This window comes from Trichomycterus rosablanca, chromosome 17, assembly GCF_030014385.1.
Source record: "Trichomycterus rosablanca isolate fTriRos1 chromosome 17, fTriRos1.hap1, whole genome shotgun sequence".
NCBI lineage: Eukaryota > Metazoa > Chordata > Actinopteri > Siluriformes > Trichomycteridae > Trichomycterus > Trichomycterus rosablanca.
In genome coordinates this window covers 8,277,484-8,297,554 of record NC_086004.1, presented here as the reverse complement: position 1 = coordinate 8,297,554, position 20,071 = coordinate 8,277,484, and the positions used below count along the sequence as shown (strand labels likewise).

Below are 20,071 nucleotides of genomic sequence, written 5' to 3'. Positions count from 1 at the left end.
TAATGGCTGAAAGTAATATAAAATACCCTGCGTCCTCTGATAAGCGTTGTATATATTTAATCAAAACAATATACAGGTAACTAATAGACACGTTAAGTTTTAAGAAATAGGAAATGTTGTACAATTTGGGACACAACCAAACTGAGGGGCGTGGGTGTGTTTGGCGTAAACTGTTTGCCACGCAATACTGACGAAAAACTGTCGTAAAATTGCAGCTCGTGGAGGACTGTTATTGCTGCGGTAAGATGTTGCGGAGTGACCCCACTTCTTGGTCAATGTTTCGTTTATAAGGTAAAAGTTTTAAAATATTTGTTAATTGGGACCTGATTTATGGTGTTATTGTTTATGTTAGGAGAAAAGAAGTAGTATAAATAGGAATGTCTTTCATTTTCTTTAAAACACTAAACGCGTTACTAACATTGGGTTCCTGTGTAGCGACGCAGCTCGTCACTGCAGCAGCTGCTGTTTAAAACTTTATAATGTGTTTACTGTGTCCATTAAAAGTGTTTGTTTCATGACAACATTTTAATTGTAATTGTTTTATTCAGTTAATTTGCACTTGTTTTGATCCAAACTTTGTAACTTTAAGGATTATTCAGTTATTCATGGAGCATGTGGTCACGGTGTTCCGTACAGTTCTGTACATACACCGATCAGCCATAACATTACAACCACCTCTCTGTTTCTACACTCACTGTCCATTTTATCAGCTCCACTTACCATATAGGAGCACTTTGTAGTTCTACAATTACTGACTGTAGTCCATCTATTTCTCTACATACCTTTTTAACCTGCTTTCACCCTGTTCTTTAATGGTCAGGGCCCCCACAGAGCAGGTATTATTTGGGTGGTGGATCATTCTCAGCACTGCAGTGACACTGACATGGTGGTAATGTGTTAGTGTGTGTTGTGCTAGTATGAGTGGATAAGACACAGCTATGCTGATGGAGTTTTTAAACACCTTACTGTTACTGCTGGACTAAGAATAGTCCACCAACCAAAAATATGTCCAGCCAACAGCGCCCCATGGCTGCGTCCTGTGACCACTGATGAAGGTCTAGAATATGACCAACTCAAACAGCAGCAACAGATGAGCGATCGTCTCTGACTATACATGGACAGTGAGTGGACATGGTATTTAAAAACTCCAGCAGCGCTGCTGTGTCTGATCCACTCATACCAGCACAACACACACTAGCACACCACCACCATGTCCGTGTCAATGCAGTGCTGAGAATGATCCACCACCCAAATAATACCTACTCTGTGGTGGTCCTGACCATTGAAGAACAGGTATGTAGAGAAACAGATGGACTACAGTCAGTAATTGTAGAACTACAAAGTGCTTCTATATGGTAAGTGGAGCAATATTATCTTAAAAGCACCAGTGCAAAACTAAAGTATACAACCAATTATCTATTGCCTGTTATACATGAATATAATTTTGCAGAACTATCCTCTTAATCACTGATCTACCACTACCAGTCTTTCTCTTTTTGTGTTGTAGTAAGGCTACCATCCTGATTGTACCATCTGTGGAGATGGACCCAGTGGTGCTCAGTTATCAGGACAGCCTGCTGAGGCGCTCAGATGTGTCCCTGCTAGAAGGTCCCTACTGGCTCAACGACCAGGTGATTGGTTTTGCTTTTGAGTACTTTGCCACGGAGCGATTCAAAAACCTGGGTGACGCTGTTTGCTTCATCAGCCCTGAAGTCACGCAGTTCATCAAGTGCAGCTTATCCCAAGAGGAGCTGGCTGTGTTCCTGGAGCCACTGAGGCTAGCATCTCGCCACTGGGTCTTTCTGGCAGTTAATGACAACTCCAACCAGGCGGCTGGAGGTTCGCACTGGAGTTTGCTCCTGTACCAGGGCAACACTGGCCGTTTTTCCCACTTCGACTCCCAAAGTGGGGCCAATGTAATGCATGCCCGACGTATTGCTGCCAAGCTCCAGGGTTACCTGGGTCTTGGGACTGATGTACTTTTTACGGAAGAGCCATGTCCCTCGCAGCAGAACAGCTATGACTGTGGCATGTATGTTATCTGTAATGCTGAGGCGCTGTGTGAAAGAGCTCTAGTAGAAGGCTGTGCTCGGCTCCCTACAAACACCATCACGCCCACTTACATCACAAAGAAACGGACAGAATGGCATTTGCTTATTCGAAAACTCACCAAGGACTGAATCATACAAGCATCATCATGCCACCCTGAGTAGTTGTCATGGCATTATGCTATCCAGGGTGTTAGCTAATGAGCTATAATTGTATATAGCCATGCTCAGAAACCATCAGCTTCTTTGACTGATTGGAGGAAACTCTGGTAGGCATGTGTCACATTTGATGAAACAAATTGTCAAAAAATATACATACAGCACACCCAATATTCTGCTACATGTCTCTTGGTTCTTTATTTAAGTTCTCACTTCAAATCACCTGCTTTTGAAATTAATAAGCTTGTGGCACAACCCCATATCTTTACCATTCTATTTGGCAGAGCTGGTGGTTTATTTGCAGTACAGCCTACACATTCTCAAAAGTGTTGAGGTCAGGACTTTGGAAAGACCATTCCAAGATCTAAATTAAACCAGTGACATGTGTTTTGGGCCACTGTCCTGTTTGAACCCCTAATTATGTCCAAGTTTTAGGATTTTCCCTAATTATTCAATCCATTTTCTGCAATGCACCAAGTTCCAATGGCAGCAGAAGACAAAGCATAATATTATCATCACCAGGCTTGACAGTAGGTGCCTCAGGTTTACACCTCCAAACATAATTTAGGTCACTGTGGCCAAATACCATTTTTTTATCAAATCATAAACATTTCTTCTTATTCTTTTAAAAGGCTTTTTTGTCCACATCATCAGCCACAAACTTCAGTAGAGCTGCTTCAAGGTGCTTATTTGGAGCAGAGACTTCCTTCTTGTATGGTAGCCTGGAAACCCATTGTAATGAAAAGCTTGTTTGGTTGTACACAGTAAAACCTGTGTTTCAGCATTTATCGCAACCCCTTGTTTGTAGGTTCCTGAATTACATCTGACCACTCAGACACACTTTCTCTTAGCTTAGGGTGCCTTTTTCAGATTTTCTCAAAGATAACTGATTCATATACTAATGGACAAATATATGTGAATGTTATGTCCATTATTTGGACAGACATAATTATAACCATAATGTACAAGCTGTGACTATGAAGTAAAAAACATTATGGAAGTGGTTCATTGTCAAAATAATTGTTTCCCTGTCAAAAGTGTGCATAAATTAAGCATCCTGTAAAGTGCTTTCATAGACTGAATTCAAGGTATCACCGCAACCCATGGCTGGTAGTTCAGAAAAAAATTGGCCCTGATCTCTGGGTGAACTGGATGTAATTAGTCACACTATCTGTTCTCAAGATAACATAATGATTTTATGGCTTTTAATGTCATGGAGGAAGCATTTTTGAGCCTTTTCCACACACAGAAGGTGTTTTTGTGGTGGGGTGACTCTGCTAGAAGGTATGTTAAATAGTAAATAAACTGGAAATGAATGTGTACATTAAATTATGAAATGCAACGAGAAAATCATAATTTAAGAGTTTTAAACTCAGGAATAGTACATAAAAACCTTGTTACAAATGTGTTACATTTAAATTTGCTATTTCTTGACTTTATTAATTTGTTAGGACTTTAATTTCATTTTTAACATGTTGGTTACATTCATGACAGGACACGTAGTTACAGGTTACACATGATTCATCAGTTTAAGTTCAATGTTAAACACAGTCACAGGAAATTGTGTATCTCCAGTTCACCTGTCCTACACGTCTTTGGACTGTGGGAGAAAACCGGAGCTCTAGGAGACCACACAGACCACTTGTGTAAATCATTGTTCACAAACAAGTTTTTATTGCTGTATCGTAACCAATAACTTGCACAGTTTATTGCTGCTACCCATAAAAGATTTAGTTTAAGCCTATATACGGAGCAAAAACAACGGTGACACAGAATGACTGATTTATAACAGCTCAGTGGTGGGATGAGGTGTTTTTTTTGCTGTGAGAATTTGGATAAATGGCCCTCTATTTGGACCTGAAGTGAACATTGAAAACTGGCCTTAAGCAAAGTGAAGTCAACATAGTACAAATTCCTCACAACTAAATCACCTAAAACAGACGAGTTACATTCCTCATAATAAATCACTACAATGTATACACCGTATACCTTATAAGCAGAAGTAACTGTACAGAAAATATATGACAATTATAAACATTAATACATTATTTTGGCCTTACTATCATTATACAATTTCCGTCAGAGTTTTGGATCAGATTTTAGTTTAGTTTATATTTATAATTTAGTTTTAGAAATTAGTCGGAGATACAGTGTTGTAGTTTGGATTTAGTGTTAGTAATAATTTTTGGGGGTGGAGGTTGGTTTGTGTGCATCTTTAGAAAATAATCAGTCATGATAGCCAGTGCAGTAGTAGCAGCTTAGTGGTTAAGCTACTGGGACTGGTAATTGGAAGGTCGCTGATTGAAGCCCCACCACTGCCATGTTGCCACTGTTGGTTTCCTGAGCAATGCCCTTAATCTGTAATTACTTGCATTATTTCCAGTCACAGTTGTAGGTGTTTTTGGATCAACAATCTGCTGAATTCTGTTAATGTTGATGTAAAAAAAACCAAAAAAACAGTTATCATAGTGTAGCAACACTGAAACAAATTAAATTAAATTTAAAGTAAATTGTCCGGACAGCATGATGGTGCTGGTCTTAAGTCTTGGGTTTGATGCTTACCTGCAGTCACTGTCTGAGGGGTTTTGTGTGTTAAATTGGCTTCTCTACATTGCGCCAGAATGACTGTGGTGCCCTGAAATGGACTGGGACAATTTTCAGGATGTGTTCTTGCCCTGTGCCCAGTCTTTTGGAGTTGCCATAAATTCAAACATGACAGTAGACTGAATTTTGATTTGTGATTGGAGAGTCTTGATGAAAGGCTTGATGAATTAATGGTAAATGGTCTTTTGATGCATGCACAATAATCCAGGTACACAAATCCACCAAGTTTAATCAGTTCATGTGGACCCAAAGTACCTTAACCGCTGAACTACTACTGTGGTGGTTATTATCACTGATTATTTTCTAAAAATAGACACAAACCAACCCAAAAAATGATTACTAAACCCAAACTACAACACTATCTTCATAATGTTTCTAAAAATAAATTATAAATATAAACTAAACTATAAGGTATACTGCTTATACATTGTAGTGATTTATTATGGGAACGTAACTCTCCTGTTTTAGGTGATTTAGTTGTGAGGAATTTGTACTATGTTGACTTAACCTTGCTTAAGGCCAGTTTTCTTTAGGTCCAAATAGAGGGCTAATAACTTTGTGTCCAGATGAACTGATTCAACTTTGTGGATAATGGTAAATGAATGAAGTATTGTGAACACCCTGTAGTATTACCTAGCATTTGCATTCCTAGAACCACACTACATCTTACAGTGATAAATATGAGCCCAAAACCTCTGCGAAGAAGAAGCAGCCCAAGGCTCCTCAGGTGTTTCACATTAGCCACTTTGAAGAAGTATTAACAGTGTTTCAAGCCGTCAAACCAACCCACACCCACCCCACCTGCAAATCCTCTAATGTGCTGCAGATCCCCCTGAAGTGCAAACATATTTAGAGCCTTGCTGTCTTTCCCACCATGTTATTTATCTACAACCCTCCAGCAAATGTTCCACACTGTTCATTCATTATGAGGTGAATGTATGCCACATCTCATGTACCTGGAATTCACTACATTCGTCTAAAACTGTCCAGCCTATTTATCTTGGTTGCAGTTCATCAGTGACGTAATTAGGATACTTTGGCTGAGAGGTGTGTAATAATTCTTTCGATGTGTTAACAAAGGGTTGATAATTTCTAATGTGTGGTTGGATGGTATGACTGAGTGTAACACACCCACTGTCTATTGTCTTGAAATCTACAGTTACACCATGAGGTAAGAACATATTTTAGCTGCTTTAAAGATACAATAGTCTGGCTGCATGCCAAGAAATATTTAGACACTGCCTAATTATTGGAACCATATAGTGGCACAGCTTGAAAAGTGAGTGCTGGACAGCAACATGCATTCTGGGAACATGGGTTTAATCCTTGCCTCAGTTCCCACAATTCCCACAAATATTTAGAAGTAGGATTGGCGGCGCCCGGGTCCTCCGTTCGAAACTCGGAGTTGCCACCGGTCGACTGGGCGCCATCTAGCGGGCATAATTGGCAGTGTGTGCAGCAGACACGTTTCTGCTAGGGCGGGATGACCGGACTATGTGGGTGGGGTCTTTAAACGCTGTGTTAGGACCCTGATTAGCAGATAGAGGTGCCTGTGCAGAATGCATGGGTGAAAAAGGGCTCCGCTAAGGGCTGTGCGCCAGTCGGAGGAGGCGTGAGAAGCAATATACCTACCTGGACTGCTATCAGGGATCCCCCAGCAGCGGAAGACAAATTGACTACGCTAAATTGGGAGAAAATGGGACAGAAATGCAAACAAAAAAAATAGAAATAAAGAAATAGGATTGATACGCCAAAGTACACAGAGATGTAAGTGAATGTAGTTACATCCTTGAGTTTTGCATGTTTTTGTGTTTCTGTTTTCATGCCACCTCACAAAAGCTTGTAAAAGGTAGATTAATTAGACAGACTGAAAACTTCAGGAACCTGAGGAAATGACAGTCAGTTGACAAATAAGTTGACCATTTAAAATCATTTACGTTCTTATCATCCTTTTCTATATTATTAAAGATAAAAGTGGAATATGTAATTATGGTATTTGTCTCCTCTTGGTGTTATCGAATGGAACTACATGCTGCAAATGATCTTTACGTTATAATTAAATATAAAAGCATTTCCATGAGTAAATACAAAGGTGTGTTATTAGAAAATGTTTTAAATGAATGTATTGATGTCTGAACAAAATATATTAGGACATATTTTAATTGATGTACTAATCTCTAAACCAGAAGCAGCTTAGAGTTGACTAGAAGTACCCTGACATCTCCTGACATTTACAGACCAGTGAGCAGAGGCTGGTCTAAACTAATTGATAAAAGCACACATTTTAACATCATGTTTTACACTTTGGTTACATTCATGACAGGAACAATAGTTACTCATTACACAAGGTTCATCAGTTCACAAGGTTATATCAAACACAGTCATGGACAATTTAGTGTCTCCAATTCACCTCACTTGCATATCTTTAGACTGTGGGAAGAAATCGGAGCACCCGGAGGAAATCCACATGGACACTGGGAGAACATGCAAACTCCACACAGAAAGGACCCAGGACCTTCTTGCTGTGAGGCGACAGTGCTTTGTAAAACACTTCTATTTTCTCCACTTCTTGTTCCTTGTGTTGTTCTGAACGACTGTTAAATGAACGCTGTTTTTCATTTTTTACTGATGTATTTTTTGCTCATGCTTTGAAATATTTAGCATTGCTGTAGCAGTATGTAAGTAACGTTTGGATGTAGGCTAAATGACTGGAATGGAAATGCAAATTGAAAAGTGGACGATGTGAACAACTCAAATCGCTTGACCATAGCAAGGTGAGAAAGCCTGTTACACTGCGGTTAAACCACACATCTTTCTTCCACAGGCAGCACTTAAACACTTAAAAACACAGTAAATAAAACAACTCTTTTCCTTTGTTGACAAAAAGTGTAAAGTCACAGAAAAATAACACATGCAGAAATGATTAGAATCTTCAGACTGCTATGACATTCACTGTACACCTGCTTTTAATGCAATTATTCAATCAGCATCCTGACCTTGAAGTTGATGTTTAACGTCATGTTTTACACTTTGGTTACATTCATGACAGGAAACTGCAGTTACTCATTACACAAAATTCATCAGTTCACAAGGTTATATCAAACACAGTCATGGACAATTTAGTGTCTCCAATTCACCTCACTTGCATGTCTTTGGACAGTGGGAGAAAACCCATGCAGACATGAGGAGAACATGCAAACTCCACACAGAAAGGACTCGGACCACCCCACCTGGGGATCAAACCCAGGACCTTCTTGCTATGAGGCGACAGTGCTACCCACTAAGCCACCGTGCCGCCCCTGTTGGTCTGTAGAATCTCCATTTCTGCAGTAATGATTAGGTCAGAATTTGGCGTAAACAGCATGTTCTTGTTTGACAGGAGCAGAACAGATAAAAAAAACCAACACAGCAAAATACCACATGGGGTTTCACTTGTGTCACCCAAAAACAGAAATCCAAAGCCACAGTGGGTACAGGCTCACAGAATCCATTTAGATGTTTAAAACAAGAAAATTCAATTTTAGACTGAATTAGTACAACCTTAATATAAGTGCCAGTTTTAATCGCAATAATTCACTGTAGTATTTCAGTCCAACACTGATTTGCATTTATTCCTAAGCTTGCTTTTCTGTTTATGGATGAGATGTGTGCGTAATCCTCTACAGCATCTACAGTACATGGCTTTTTTCCTTTTAAACTTTATATTAAATATATTTTTATTTCCCAGGAGTTCAGAACATGAAACAAGTAAAATCAATAAAACAATTAAATACAGCATAAATATCTACAAATAAAGCACATTACAGGCATTAGCTCTTTAAAACCTCTTCCACCCCTTTGCAACACTTATGGCAAGGATCAGTGAGAAACTTATTAAAAATTCTGAAAATATTTTTAAATATATAAATATTTCATTTTTCAGTAGGATTATATTCAGTCCTGAAACAGTAGCTCGGGACAATTTTTACCCTGTTTACACAATGTGTGCCTCAGCTCAGTGTGTGTCTGGTTTAGTCTAATAATATGAAATGCATACACAGCATATATAAAGTGCAGGTTTAGTGATTATTAACAAATATAACATGAAATGAAATGGAACAGAGAACCCTTCATTTACAGAACAGCAGCAGAAGTTTTTGCTACAGTTAGATACATGCATTTGCATCTTACTTACTTTGGTAGACATATCCATGCATCCATCCATTCATCCATCTATCATGCAGCTTTTAAATGCTACATAAACCATAAAATATATCACTCATGTGAAAAAGTTATTGCACCCCTAAACACTAACTGGTTGTGCAGTAACAACCGCAAACGATTGATTGCATTAACCTGCAACAAGTGTTTAACATTGGTGAGGAGCAATTTTGGCTCACTCACTTGCTGAAATGTTTTAATTTGGCTACATTGAAAAGCTTTCGAGCACAAACTGCCCGTTTATCCACTTGCTACAGAATATCAATAGGATGTAAATCAGGACTTTCACTCAGCCACTCCAAAGCCTTTATTTTTAAACCATTCAGTGCTGGACTTGCTTGTGTGCTTCTGATTTTTAATCTGCTGTATAACCCAGCTGCGCTTGAGGTCAGGGTTTTCCAATACAAAGTAAAATTCATGGTTCCATTAATTATGACAAGTCATTGCTAGGGGGCAAATACTTTTTCACACTGGCTAAGTTGGGATGAACAGCATTTTACCTTCAGTAAAAAACAAAAAAATATGCCTTTCAGGTTATGTTTGTCTAATATTAAAAGTAGTGTGAATATCTGGAACAAATATGTGTGACAAATATGCAAAAAAAAAGAAATTGAAAAGGGGGCAAATACTTTTCCACATCACTGTGTAGTAAATTCTGCTGACTTTGCCAGACAATCCAGCTTCACATTATTACTAACATCTGTAAAAGTGCTAACCTAATTAATATACTGTATATTGCTAATTATTATATTCATATTGCTTTGGTCATTATGATCAGTGTAATATTTTCCTGAGAGCAAGTGATTCAATAAGCATTGGTTAATATTAATGAAATGCTTAATGATGATAAAGTTGACCAATATTGGTCTTTGGCAGACCAACACCATCCATTCAAAGTCTAAACTATGCAGTTTGGTGTCCAACAAGGTTCCGCTCTAGGTTACTTATTTTTCTTTTAATTTAGAGCTCCTTGGAATTTGATGTACAGTATATTATCAGGTAATTGTATTTACATTGATGAATGCTACCCATAAGGTCTGATTCAGCAGAACAGCTACACAAAATGCACTATTGTGAAATTAAATCCAAACTGACTATTCCTGAAGGTATTAAAATGGGTTCCTTGTTATATTGCTATATTAACCTTATAGGTCCAGTGCAGAGCAAAAACAAGAACGAATATTAGACACCAAGCATTTCCTGGCTGATTGTTTATATTTGGCGTGAGTAAGAATTTGTGTTAATTGTTAGATTTTTGGTCAAACTAACCTCTACAACAGACCTACTGTTAGACTGTTAGCATCTTTTTTGCTTTCAGTGGGACGAGTCTGTAATGACTTCAGACAGCAGTCGTGGTGAGCATATTAACCGAACACACATGGCTGACTAAGGAAATTAACTACCCTCATCGAAACATGGTTTGCTTTAAGAGGTCAAAGCCTGAGCAAACACTGCTTGTTCAATTAATCCAAGTTAGGAGCCAAATGAAGGTCATGTATGCATAATCGATCTTCCTGCGAGACATTTTTGCAGTTTTATTGCTGTAAGTCCTTTAAGAGGATTTATATATTTATATGTTGACCCTGTAGGAAAGGCCCGCTAATAGCCATTAGGTAATCACAGTTCAGTTTTATGAGGTTCAGTGTTGTTCATCAATTCTTCCCTCATGCAGCCGCACAGAACTGCTTGCAGTGATACATACTGTCTTCATTCAGTGCTATAAATCCCATGATCCCATAGGCCAGTCTCTGCTTAGCTACAGCAATAAATAAGGGATTCAGGCTGCATAGTGTTTAGGTGAGTAGTGCATGCCATGTGGTCAGCCTCAGTTACCTGTGTGAACAGAAAATGTGTATGTTTATTTTATTTTTATACATTTATTTCCATTTAAAAAAATAAATTTACCATACAGAATTGCATAAGTTCAACAAAAGTGTAGATGCAGCATGTTAGAGGGGTGCTGACCATCAAGGTCTAGAAATGCCTGTGGAGAAGTTGTGCCAGTGCTAAGGAAAAGCAGTGCTGCAATGCAGATTGGGGACACCGCACCAATTGTAGGAAAGTGGGACAGACTACCCCTTCTTGGTAAGTGACTAAGCCAATTTAGAATAATCTAACACACATTTTAGAAGATTTTATAATTACAGTTTGACCATCCTTAAGGTCTGTCAATAAGGGCTTTATATCTGGGGACTGCTTAATTTGGTTATTATTATTATTAATTATTATTATTATTATTAATATCTGTCATGGTATGGGGGTGCCTCAGTGCCCATGTCATGAGTGATTTGCATGTGTGTGAGGGTACCATTGACACTGAGGGGTATATGTTTTTAGAGACACACATGCTGCCATCAAGGCGACGTCATTGTAGGTGCTGCAACGACGTGGCCTTGCAGACACAGAATGCATGTGCTTGACTGGCCTGTCTGCAGTCCAGATCTGTCTCCTATTGAAAATGTATGGTGTAGCATGAAGAGGAGAATCAAACTATGGCGACCACAGACTGTTGTGATGGAACACAGGGGTAAACACGGCTCTGTCTTTTCTGGAAATGAATAAGCCAATCCAACACTTTGAAACAACTGTCTCTGATATAGCACACTACTGCACTAAATAGTACAGTATATCTAACTAATGCACTTCTAATGGTTTAGTTACACACTACATAGCACACAGAATCTCAATGGTATGAACCGATACAACATTTTTAGTACTACAATGCAGCCTTGATACAGAGGGAATGTGAATGTGTGATGGTTGAACATTTCTCACCTTTCGTGCAGGTGAAGTGCTGCTCTACTGCTGAGAAATGAAAGCTGCTGTTCCAGACTACACACTCGAAATGCCAAGTAACAGGACGACAGGATGAGAAGGATAATTCTGCAGCACATGAAACAATCAGAGTCATTAACTACAGTACTGTTACTCTTTTGTTACAAGTGTACTGTGTTGCACTGAAAAAGGGGGATTTTTTTCTGCAAATTACTCTACTAATACACATTAATAAATACACTTAATAATGCAACTAAAACAATGTAAAATACATAAAAGAAGCCCAAGTTTTAATGAAAAATGTACTTTATATTGTCTCATAAAGCTATGATCTCGTTCCCTTTCTAAAGATTTATAGTACATTTCATTCAGTGCATTTTCATATTTTACCTTTGCTTTATCCTGGTCAAGGTCAGAGTGGGTCCAGATTTCCCAGAATCGGTGGGCGCAGTGCAATGATACACCCCAGACAGGAGGACAATCCATTGCAAAGCCTCAGCCATCCCCCTCCATGATATGGCCAATCTCTATGTCATATGGCCAAACGTACTTGAACACCTGACCATGAGCTTCTTAGACATCCCATTTCAAAAACAAATAGTAACATCTATGTGATCTTTTTCAGCTATAATATCAGCCACTCTTCAGAGAATGCTTCTCACAAGACTTTGTAGTATGTCAGAGGGAATTTGTGCCACAAGGCATTCCATCTGCCCTAGATTATTATAATTATTATTAAGAGGTCATGCCACAAAGTTATATTATAGATATGCCATCAAATTATCAATACAAGATGCTGTAAATATATTTTCTATATATGTATATGCAGCAAAAAAAGTGTAGTGATCATTTAGTCACAGAAAATAAAGTTTTAAATTCCATTATTGCAATAATAAGTCTTTTTAATGTATGTAAACTTTTCACTTCGACTGCATACATTTAACATAGGGATTTTAGACATTTTTAACATTAGTTGGCAATTTTCCTGAACATGCAGGATGAGTGTGCCACTTGTGTGCACTAGATGTCAGTGCGTAAGAGCACAATAGCACAAATGAGTAGGGTTGCCAAATCCAATGAACCAATTCTAACATACACTGATCTTTCTACACTGACTGTCCATTTTATCAGCTCCACTTACCATATAGAAGCACTTTGTAGTTCTACAATTACTGACTGTAGTCCATCTGTTTTTCTGCATGCTTTTGTAACTTGCTTTCACCCTGTTCGTCAATGGTCCCCACAGGACTACCACAGAGCAGGTATTATTTAGGTGGTGGATCATTCTCAGCACTGCAGTGACACAGAGTGCATCAGACACAGCAGCACTGCTGGAGTTTTTAAATACCGTGTCCACTCACTGTCCACTCTATTAGACACTCCTACCTAGTTGGTCCACCTTGTAGACATAAAGTCTGAGACGATCTCTCATCTATTGCTGCTGTTTGAGTTGGTCATCTTCTAGACCTTCATCAGTGGTCACAGGACGCTGCCCATGGGGCACTGTTGACTGGATATTTTTGGTTGGTGGACTATTCTCAGTCCAGCAGTGACAGTGAGGTGTTTAAAAACTCCATCAGCATTGCTGTGTCTGATCCACTCATACCAGCACAACACACACTAACACACCACCACCATGTCAGTGTCACTGCAGTGCTGAGAATGATCCACCACCTAAATAATACCTGCTCTGTAGTGGTCCTGTGGGGGTCCTGACCATTGAAGAACAGGGTGAAAGCAGTTTAAAAAAGTATATAGAGAAACAAATGGACTTCAGTAATTGTAGAACTATAAAATGCTTCTGTATGGTAAGTGGAGCTGATAAAATGAACAATGTGTGTAGAAACAAGGAGGTTATGGCCGATTGGTGTACAGTTTAAGACCAATCTAATTTTAATAGGAAACTAAACCTCATAGCATCCTTATTAATTTACCTTATTAGCTCTTGGTTACTTAGAATGTAAATCAAAGATAGTCCAACTGAGAAGAAAACCAGCCAATCCAGCAACGGTCCAATTGAAACTTTTGAACAGGTTATACCAATAAGACGTAATCTGCTCTCCAAGATTGAGAAAGTGTTTAATTTCTGTGAAACTGGACACTGAAAGCAGGTGGGTGGTTAGCTGAAGTGAAAACAAAGAACGAGCCAAACTCACAGCAGGATGAAGAACTTTAGCAGCTGGTATTCCATCTGCCCCAGTTCTGGTACAGGATCTGTGAGAAGGATCTTTTCGGCTTCTAGAGCTCTTTCTACACAAACACAAAACACAGCATGGCTTTCACAAAAACAAGCTCTGAAAAGCAGTAGGGAAAACTATACAGAATAGGCTAAACTAATTGTCTGCTTAATAGTTGTTATTGTATATTTGTCACACTGGATGATTTCATATATAAACCAAACATATCTAGAACTTTAACATTAACTTAGGATGTTAAAGGTGTTAACATTGTTACAGGAACACAATGCCTCAATCTTATTTCCGAGGAGCTGAAAAAACAAACATTATAGCAAAATGTGGAAAGAGTAACAAGGCTATTTCAAATTTTCTAGAAAGCCACCGTATCACAGTAAGAGCTGATCCCAAAACTTGGAACAAAGGTAAATCTACCCAGGTTGGTTGGCTTGCTAGGTGTCTCTAAGGGTGCAACAACAACTCATCCAAGTAGTCATAAAAATTTGTCCCCCTTGAGTAATGTCATGTTTTGTTTAATAATTTACAGTCATTCCATATGTTGAAACAGACAACCAGAAAGGGCTTTTTATTTTATACACCATTGTATGACAATTCATTTAAAGTGGATGTTATTCCCAGAACACTAAAACCTCTCTGTAATCTCATATTGCATAAGCAGTGGATTCACACAAGGGATTTTCACACTGATTCACATGACTGATTTAATCAGCACAATGCTGAAAAAAGCTACATCTATCCATGAATGTAGGTTAAAATCATCAGTTCATCTCACTGTCCCACAGTAAAATTATTCCAAGTGAAACAAAGAAATGAAAACTGTCTGTTTGCTGAAACAGACAGCCTCCTTGTTGATAAAGGGCACAATCTTGTCAGCAAATGTGATGAAACAGTAGGAACATACAGGGGTGGGAACAAGTATTTAACCACTTTTGGGAAAGAACAAAAGAACAGAAAGGAGTAAGTACAAATTAAATTTAGTCCTCATAGTGTTAATTGTGTACTCTTGAATGTCCTTAACTGGGATATGAAATGATTATAAAAGACAATAATATTATTTTTACATATTGCTGCTATATTGCTCACCCTGCAGAGGCTCACTGGACTGAAACGAAGTGTCCACAGCACTCAGGCTGCTGGTGGAGTTTCCCAGTAGATCAGGTAGTGAGGAGGACACAGATGCTACTGAAGGTTTTCTCCTCCACTTCAGCACTGGTGTAAACTCAGTCACGGCTACTGGGTACTCGTCAGGAACCGGAAACTCATCCTAGATGAGATGTTTTTGTATTTGGGTTAAAACATCGAAAGTTCAGTGTTTTGTATGATTAATGTGTGTGTGTATTTGTGTGTATTTGTATTTGTGTGTGTGTGTGTGTGTGTGTGTTATACAATATTTCTGAGCAGTTGAGACAGTATGTAAAATGCAAATAAAACCCGCCCCCTTTGATCTTCGTTAAAACAGAAATAATACTTAGATCAAAAGGAAAACACCGGGTAAGGCATAATACTTTATAAGCAGAAATGAATCAAGGCTTAATCTAATAGTTTGAGAACATTCTTCAACCAGAGATTACAACAATTTAGGTACTTTAACCCACTACAGTGCAAAACATTATCAAAACATTCAGTACAATTTGTGAGGGCAACAATAACGCTAAAGCGTATAAAGAGCATATACATATATATATATATATATATATATATATATATATATTTTAGAGCATATACTGCTTTTTAAATGACAAGTTTTCCAAAGACATCAATGCAGAACAGAAGCCCTATTCTATCTGTGTTTGAGCACACATTATAACAGAGCAAGGATGCTAGACTGGTATGCCTGCAGACCCCCAGTGTGTTTGCTAATGATCCATCATATTTTACCCCAGAAGGGCATGTTTCTGCATGTTACAGCATATAACAGGTGATATATGACTTGTCTAGCCTGATTAGAACTAGACAAAGTTGATAGTATAGACATAAAGGCTTACCAGAGATAAATAATTAGGCTCCTCCATGTACTGCTTAAAGCTGAGAGTCTTCTTGCCATTTACCTTAATAACAAAAGGACACAATACATGTTTAAATAAAAAAATAAGCATCTGGATTTGGACTGTAAAATTTGCATTGGGCTACATATTGTGTATTACATTATGTGTGACTTTGTTTTTTTTTGGGGGGGGGGGGGGGGTTACTGTTTTGTAATTTGCTCAGATTTTGTATACTTTACTATGCATAATGTTTGTTGTATTGTTTTAAGCCAGACATTAATTATTGTGCATTTACCCACTGGCCACTTTATTGTGAGTGAACTGTTATAAAGTAGTTATCAAATGAAGCTACCACAGGCACATGGTCACCCTAATTTCATGTGTCAACAGCTCAGCTCAACATGTGTCAACAGCTCAAACTGCTTGTGGTGGTGTAAGTTGTCTTCTTGTTATTTTTAGTATTGTTGCTGTTCATGTGCATCCCTTTTAAGCCACAATTCCAATACAAGCATAATAATGTCAGTCACAAAGCACACGCTGTCTTATACTGGTTTCAGAAACCTGACACTGAGTTAATTGTGCTTTAATGGCCTTCCCAGTCACTAGATCTGAATCTAATAAAGCACCATTGGGATGTGTTAGATTAAGAGATTGTGAAACCTTTACCACAAACACTGTGCTTTAAGCAATTGTTGTGTTTCTACTAATGTGAGCAGTAAGTGTACATACTATCAATGCTTCTATCTGGGGTTTGTATGATATGTTGCACCTTACTGAACAGTCAGGCTTTATATGGGACAACACTCTCACCTGCAAGTGTGTGCAGATCTGTCGCAGTACATCATACACACTGTCTCTGGACAGCAAAGACACAAACACATACTGAGGAAGAAGACAGAGAGAGAACATGAGTATGATGTATAGGGCAAAACCCAGTGCAAACATAAAAAAGCTATCACCTACAATTTTCTTTTAAGATTCTATTTATTCAGAATTCGTGACTTAACATACACTATAATGCTAAAAGTAAAAGACACCTGACCATGAGCTTGTTGGACATCCCATTTCAAACACAAATGGTGTTATAATAGTGTCCCCTATCTGATCTTCTCAAAAGATTTCTTGTTATAAAATCTGTAATTGATTAGTATTTATACAACATTGTGCTACAGTATTTGGAGTTATTACTCTGGATCGTGTTTAAATCCGAGCCAAAACTAAAGAAACTTTATGAAAATCTGCTCAAGTCAGATTTAGAAACTTTTAGTTGGGTGTATCTTAAGACCTTTGTGATGAGCTCAGGTTCTCAAATGTACAAAAACCGCAGCTAAAACTGCAAACATAATCCATAATACTGTATCACCATATCTTACATAAGGCCTCGAGCACTGGACTACAGCCAATTTAACAGAAATGCTTTAGCACACAAAACTCAGTAAGAGGGAGGAAGGCAGAAAAGGACACTGGAACTGCCTACACCCATGGCAACTCATCTGCAGGGGCAGTTTCTATATGTGCCCAGTTTTCTGCCCTCCAAGCAGAAACACTTTTACAAAACAAAACAGAATACACACACACACACACACACACCTTTTGACTGCTGTCTGTAGTTATAATCAGGCCATTGGGGACGAGACCCGCTGTCTTGTGCTTTTTCACCAGCCGAACTGACACCACAGGAATTGCCACCTGAATATGAACAGATAAACTTATTAAAGTTGAAAATAAACAAAGAAATAAAGAAAGGAAAAGAAAAAAATGAACATGAACATAATAAAGTATAATTGTGGTTGGCCAATGTTAGAAGTCTGTGGTGGTGATGTGTGTTATCAAGATCTCTGGCATGGAGCCGCTCAGGTGGCGCAGCGGTAAAAAGAAACGCGCTGCAACCAGGGCTGGATTCTGAGAGTGTGGTATCGAATCCAGCCTTGCTTTACCGGTTCGAAGCTGAGTGGCTATATGAGCAACGATTGGCCGGTTGCTCATGTGGGGGGTGGGACAAAGAACCGGATGTGGGTCTCTCTCTGTCAGAATGCGATTGCGTTCTCTGCCGGCTGATTGGAGGCGCTTACACAGAGATGGGAGAGGGTGCCCTTAGGGTGTGTCTCTCCGCATGCAACGCTAGGTGGCGCCAAACTCGTCAATGTGTGGGTGGCAAAGATGCATCTGGCTGCTGCTCGTGTTTCGGAGGGGATACGGGTTAGCTTCAATCACCTCCGTCAGGGCAGGGTTCGGCATAGACAGAGAGGAAGCACGATGCTAATTGAACAATTGGATGCGCTAAAAGGGGAGAAAAAGGGGTAAAAAAAAAAAAAAAAAAAAAAAAAAAAAAAGATCTCTGGCATGAAGTTATATCCGCTTACCTTGATGTCTTTGCCAAAAAGATTGGCGTAGAAACACAGCCAGTTTTTAGAGATGTAGAGTCGGCCTTGCAGCAGGATGTCTCTCAGCAGAGCACATGAGTACACTAAAAGAAAAGAGAAATTAAAATTAAAGTGGACATGTGCAATGAAGGTATATTACATAAAAGCACATTTGGTTAAATGCTTTTGGAATACACTGATCAGGCATAACATTATGCCACCTTTCTAATATTGTGTGGATCCCCCTTTTGCTGCCAAAACAGCCCTGCAACTGTGATGCACTGTGTATTCTGACACCTTTTTATCAGAACCAGCATTAACTTCTTCAACAATCTGAGCTACAGTAGCTCGTTTGTTGGATCGGACCACACAGGCCAGCCTTCGCTCCCCACGTGCATCAACGAGCCTTGTCCGACCCATGACCCTGTCGCTGGTTTACCACTGTTGCTTCCTTGGACCACTTTTGATAGATACTGACCACTGCAGACCGGGAACACCCCACAAGAGCTGCAGTTTTGGAGATGCTCTAACCAGTCGTCTAGCCATCACACTTTGGCCCTTGTCAAACCTGTCAAAACCTTACACTCGCCCATTTTTCCTGCATCTAACACATGAACTTTGAGGATAAAATGTTCACTTGCTGCCTAATAAATCCCACCCACTAACAGGTGCCATGATGAAGAGATAATCAGTGTTATTCACTTCACCTGTCAGTGGTCATAATGTTATGCCTTGTCGGTGTATGTCCTTTTTTATATTTGGCAAATGATGCACCTGCAATCCAGGCCTACATACAAATAAATTACAAAAAATACATATGAGGACACTTAAAAAACGCAGCTGCTTTCCGACATGTACACTGCACTTTTCCTTTTAGAAGAAAGGGTCACAGCAAAGGAACACAAAGTTTTTGTCTGTTTACCTGATCAGTATGGATATAGTATATAGAATATTTCTATCCTAGTGAGAGTGGTGTCATTCAGGATGACAGTAACTATGACTATGGCACTAATGCAACCTCTGCTGTCTGATCAAGGCTAAGCATGAGTAGTGGAGGAACACATACAGTAGATCAAAGGGCGATTCTCTGTATGCTGTACAGCTCTCCATGAGAATCCACTGATGGATGGTATAAAGAAACCACACTGCACGGGGTCTCTGAGTGTCGGAGGGTACATGTGCTAGTCTCTCTAGTCAGCAAGCATCATAGGGATTGTAATAAAGCAATGACAATGACTAGATAGGGATGCATTTTTTCATTTAATTTTCATAAACTGCTTTGGTCAGGGTCGTGGCAGGTCTGGTTTCACCTGAAACATGACGCAAGGTAGGATTACACAGAAAAGGGTGTTAATCCATTGCATGGCTTCGGCCACCCCACCCAGACATAGCCAATCATGTCTGTGTAGACACCCACTTGGTCAATGGCACCTCTAAGATTCTAAAACAAATCTCAAAGGCTAGCATAGTCGACCACTGCGACCACCACCTAGGCACCTTATAGTAAAAGACAAAAAAGCCCACAAAATTTTTATATACATATGTGAATCTGAAGTTGCTACATTAGGTACACAAACACTTCACATTTTACCTGTTTTTCTCATAATAAGAAGACAGAGTAAAATATTACAATTTCATTTTATTTTCATTAACCGTTTTTTCTGGTTAAGGCCACGACACGTCCACTTTTCACCAGGAAATACTGTGCAAGACAGGAATACCGTGCCGGTTCAAACCCGGAT

General features: G+C 39.0%; 2 protein-coding genes across 3 annotated transcripts in view; one reads left to right on the top strand and one right to left on the bottom strand.

Moving 5' to 3' along the window:
* The first annotated feature begins 219 nt into the window (after positions 1-219).
* On the top strand, positions 220-3,611 carry senp8 (SUMO peptidase family member, NEDD8 specific). Of its 2 annotated transcripts, none has more exons than XM_063012845.1 (2): positions 220-291; positions 1,508-3,611. In XM_063012845.1, exon 2 carries the CDS (start codon positions 1,542-1,544, stop codon positions 2,178-2,180), a length of 639 nt encoding a protein of 212 aa, XP_062868915.1. In that variant the 5' UTR covers positions 220-291; positions 1,508-1,541; the 3' UTR covers positions 2,181-3,611. The 2 variants fall into 2 exon arrangements, with proteins under 2 accessions (XP_062868915.1, XP_062868916.1); XM_063012846.1 differs by having other exon boundaries at positions 243-291; positions 1,512-3,611.
* Positions 3,612-11,782: 8,171 nt separating this feature from the next.
* gramd2aa (GRAM domain containing 2Aa) overlaps positions 11,783-20,071 on the bottom strand; it is a 28,107-nt gene continuing 19,818 nt past the window's right edge. The window contains exons 5-11 of the mRNA XM_063013306.1: positions 18,330-18,433; positions 17,557-17,655; positions 16,777-16,848; positions 15,967-16,029; positions 15,065-15,245; positions 13,943-14,036; positions 11,783-11,894 (exon numbers count right to left, since the gene is read on the bottom strand). Of these exons, the coding sequence (XP_062869376.1) occupies positions 11,783-11,894; positions 13,943-14,036; positions 15,065-15,245; positions 15,967-16,029; positions 16,777-16,848; positions 17,557-17,655; positions 18,330-18,433 (725 nt within the window). The remainder of the gene's footprint in view (positions 11,895-13,942; positions 14,037-15,064; positions 15,246-15,966; positions 16,030-16,776; positions 16,849-17,556; positions 17,656-18,329; positions 18,434-20,071) is intronic.

What these genes read in the sequence shown, in the direction of transcription:
- senp8 (XM_063012845.1), top strand. Translation starts at nt 1,542, where the DNA reads ATGGACCCAGTGGTGCTCAGTTATCAGGACAGCCTGCTGAGGCGCTCA.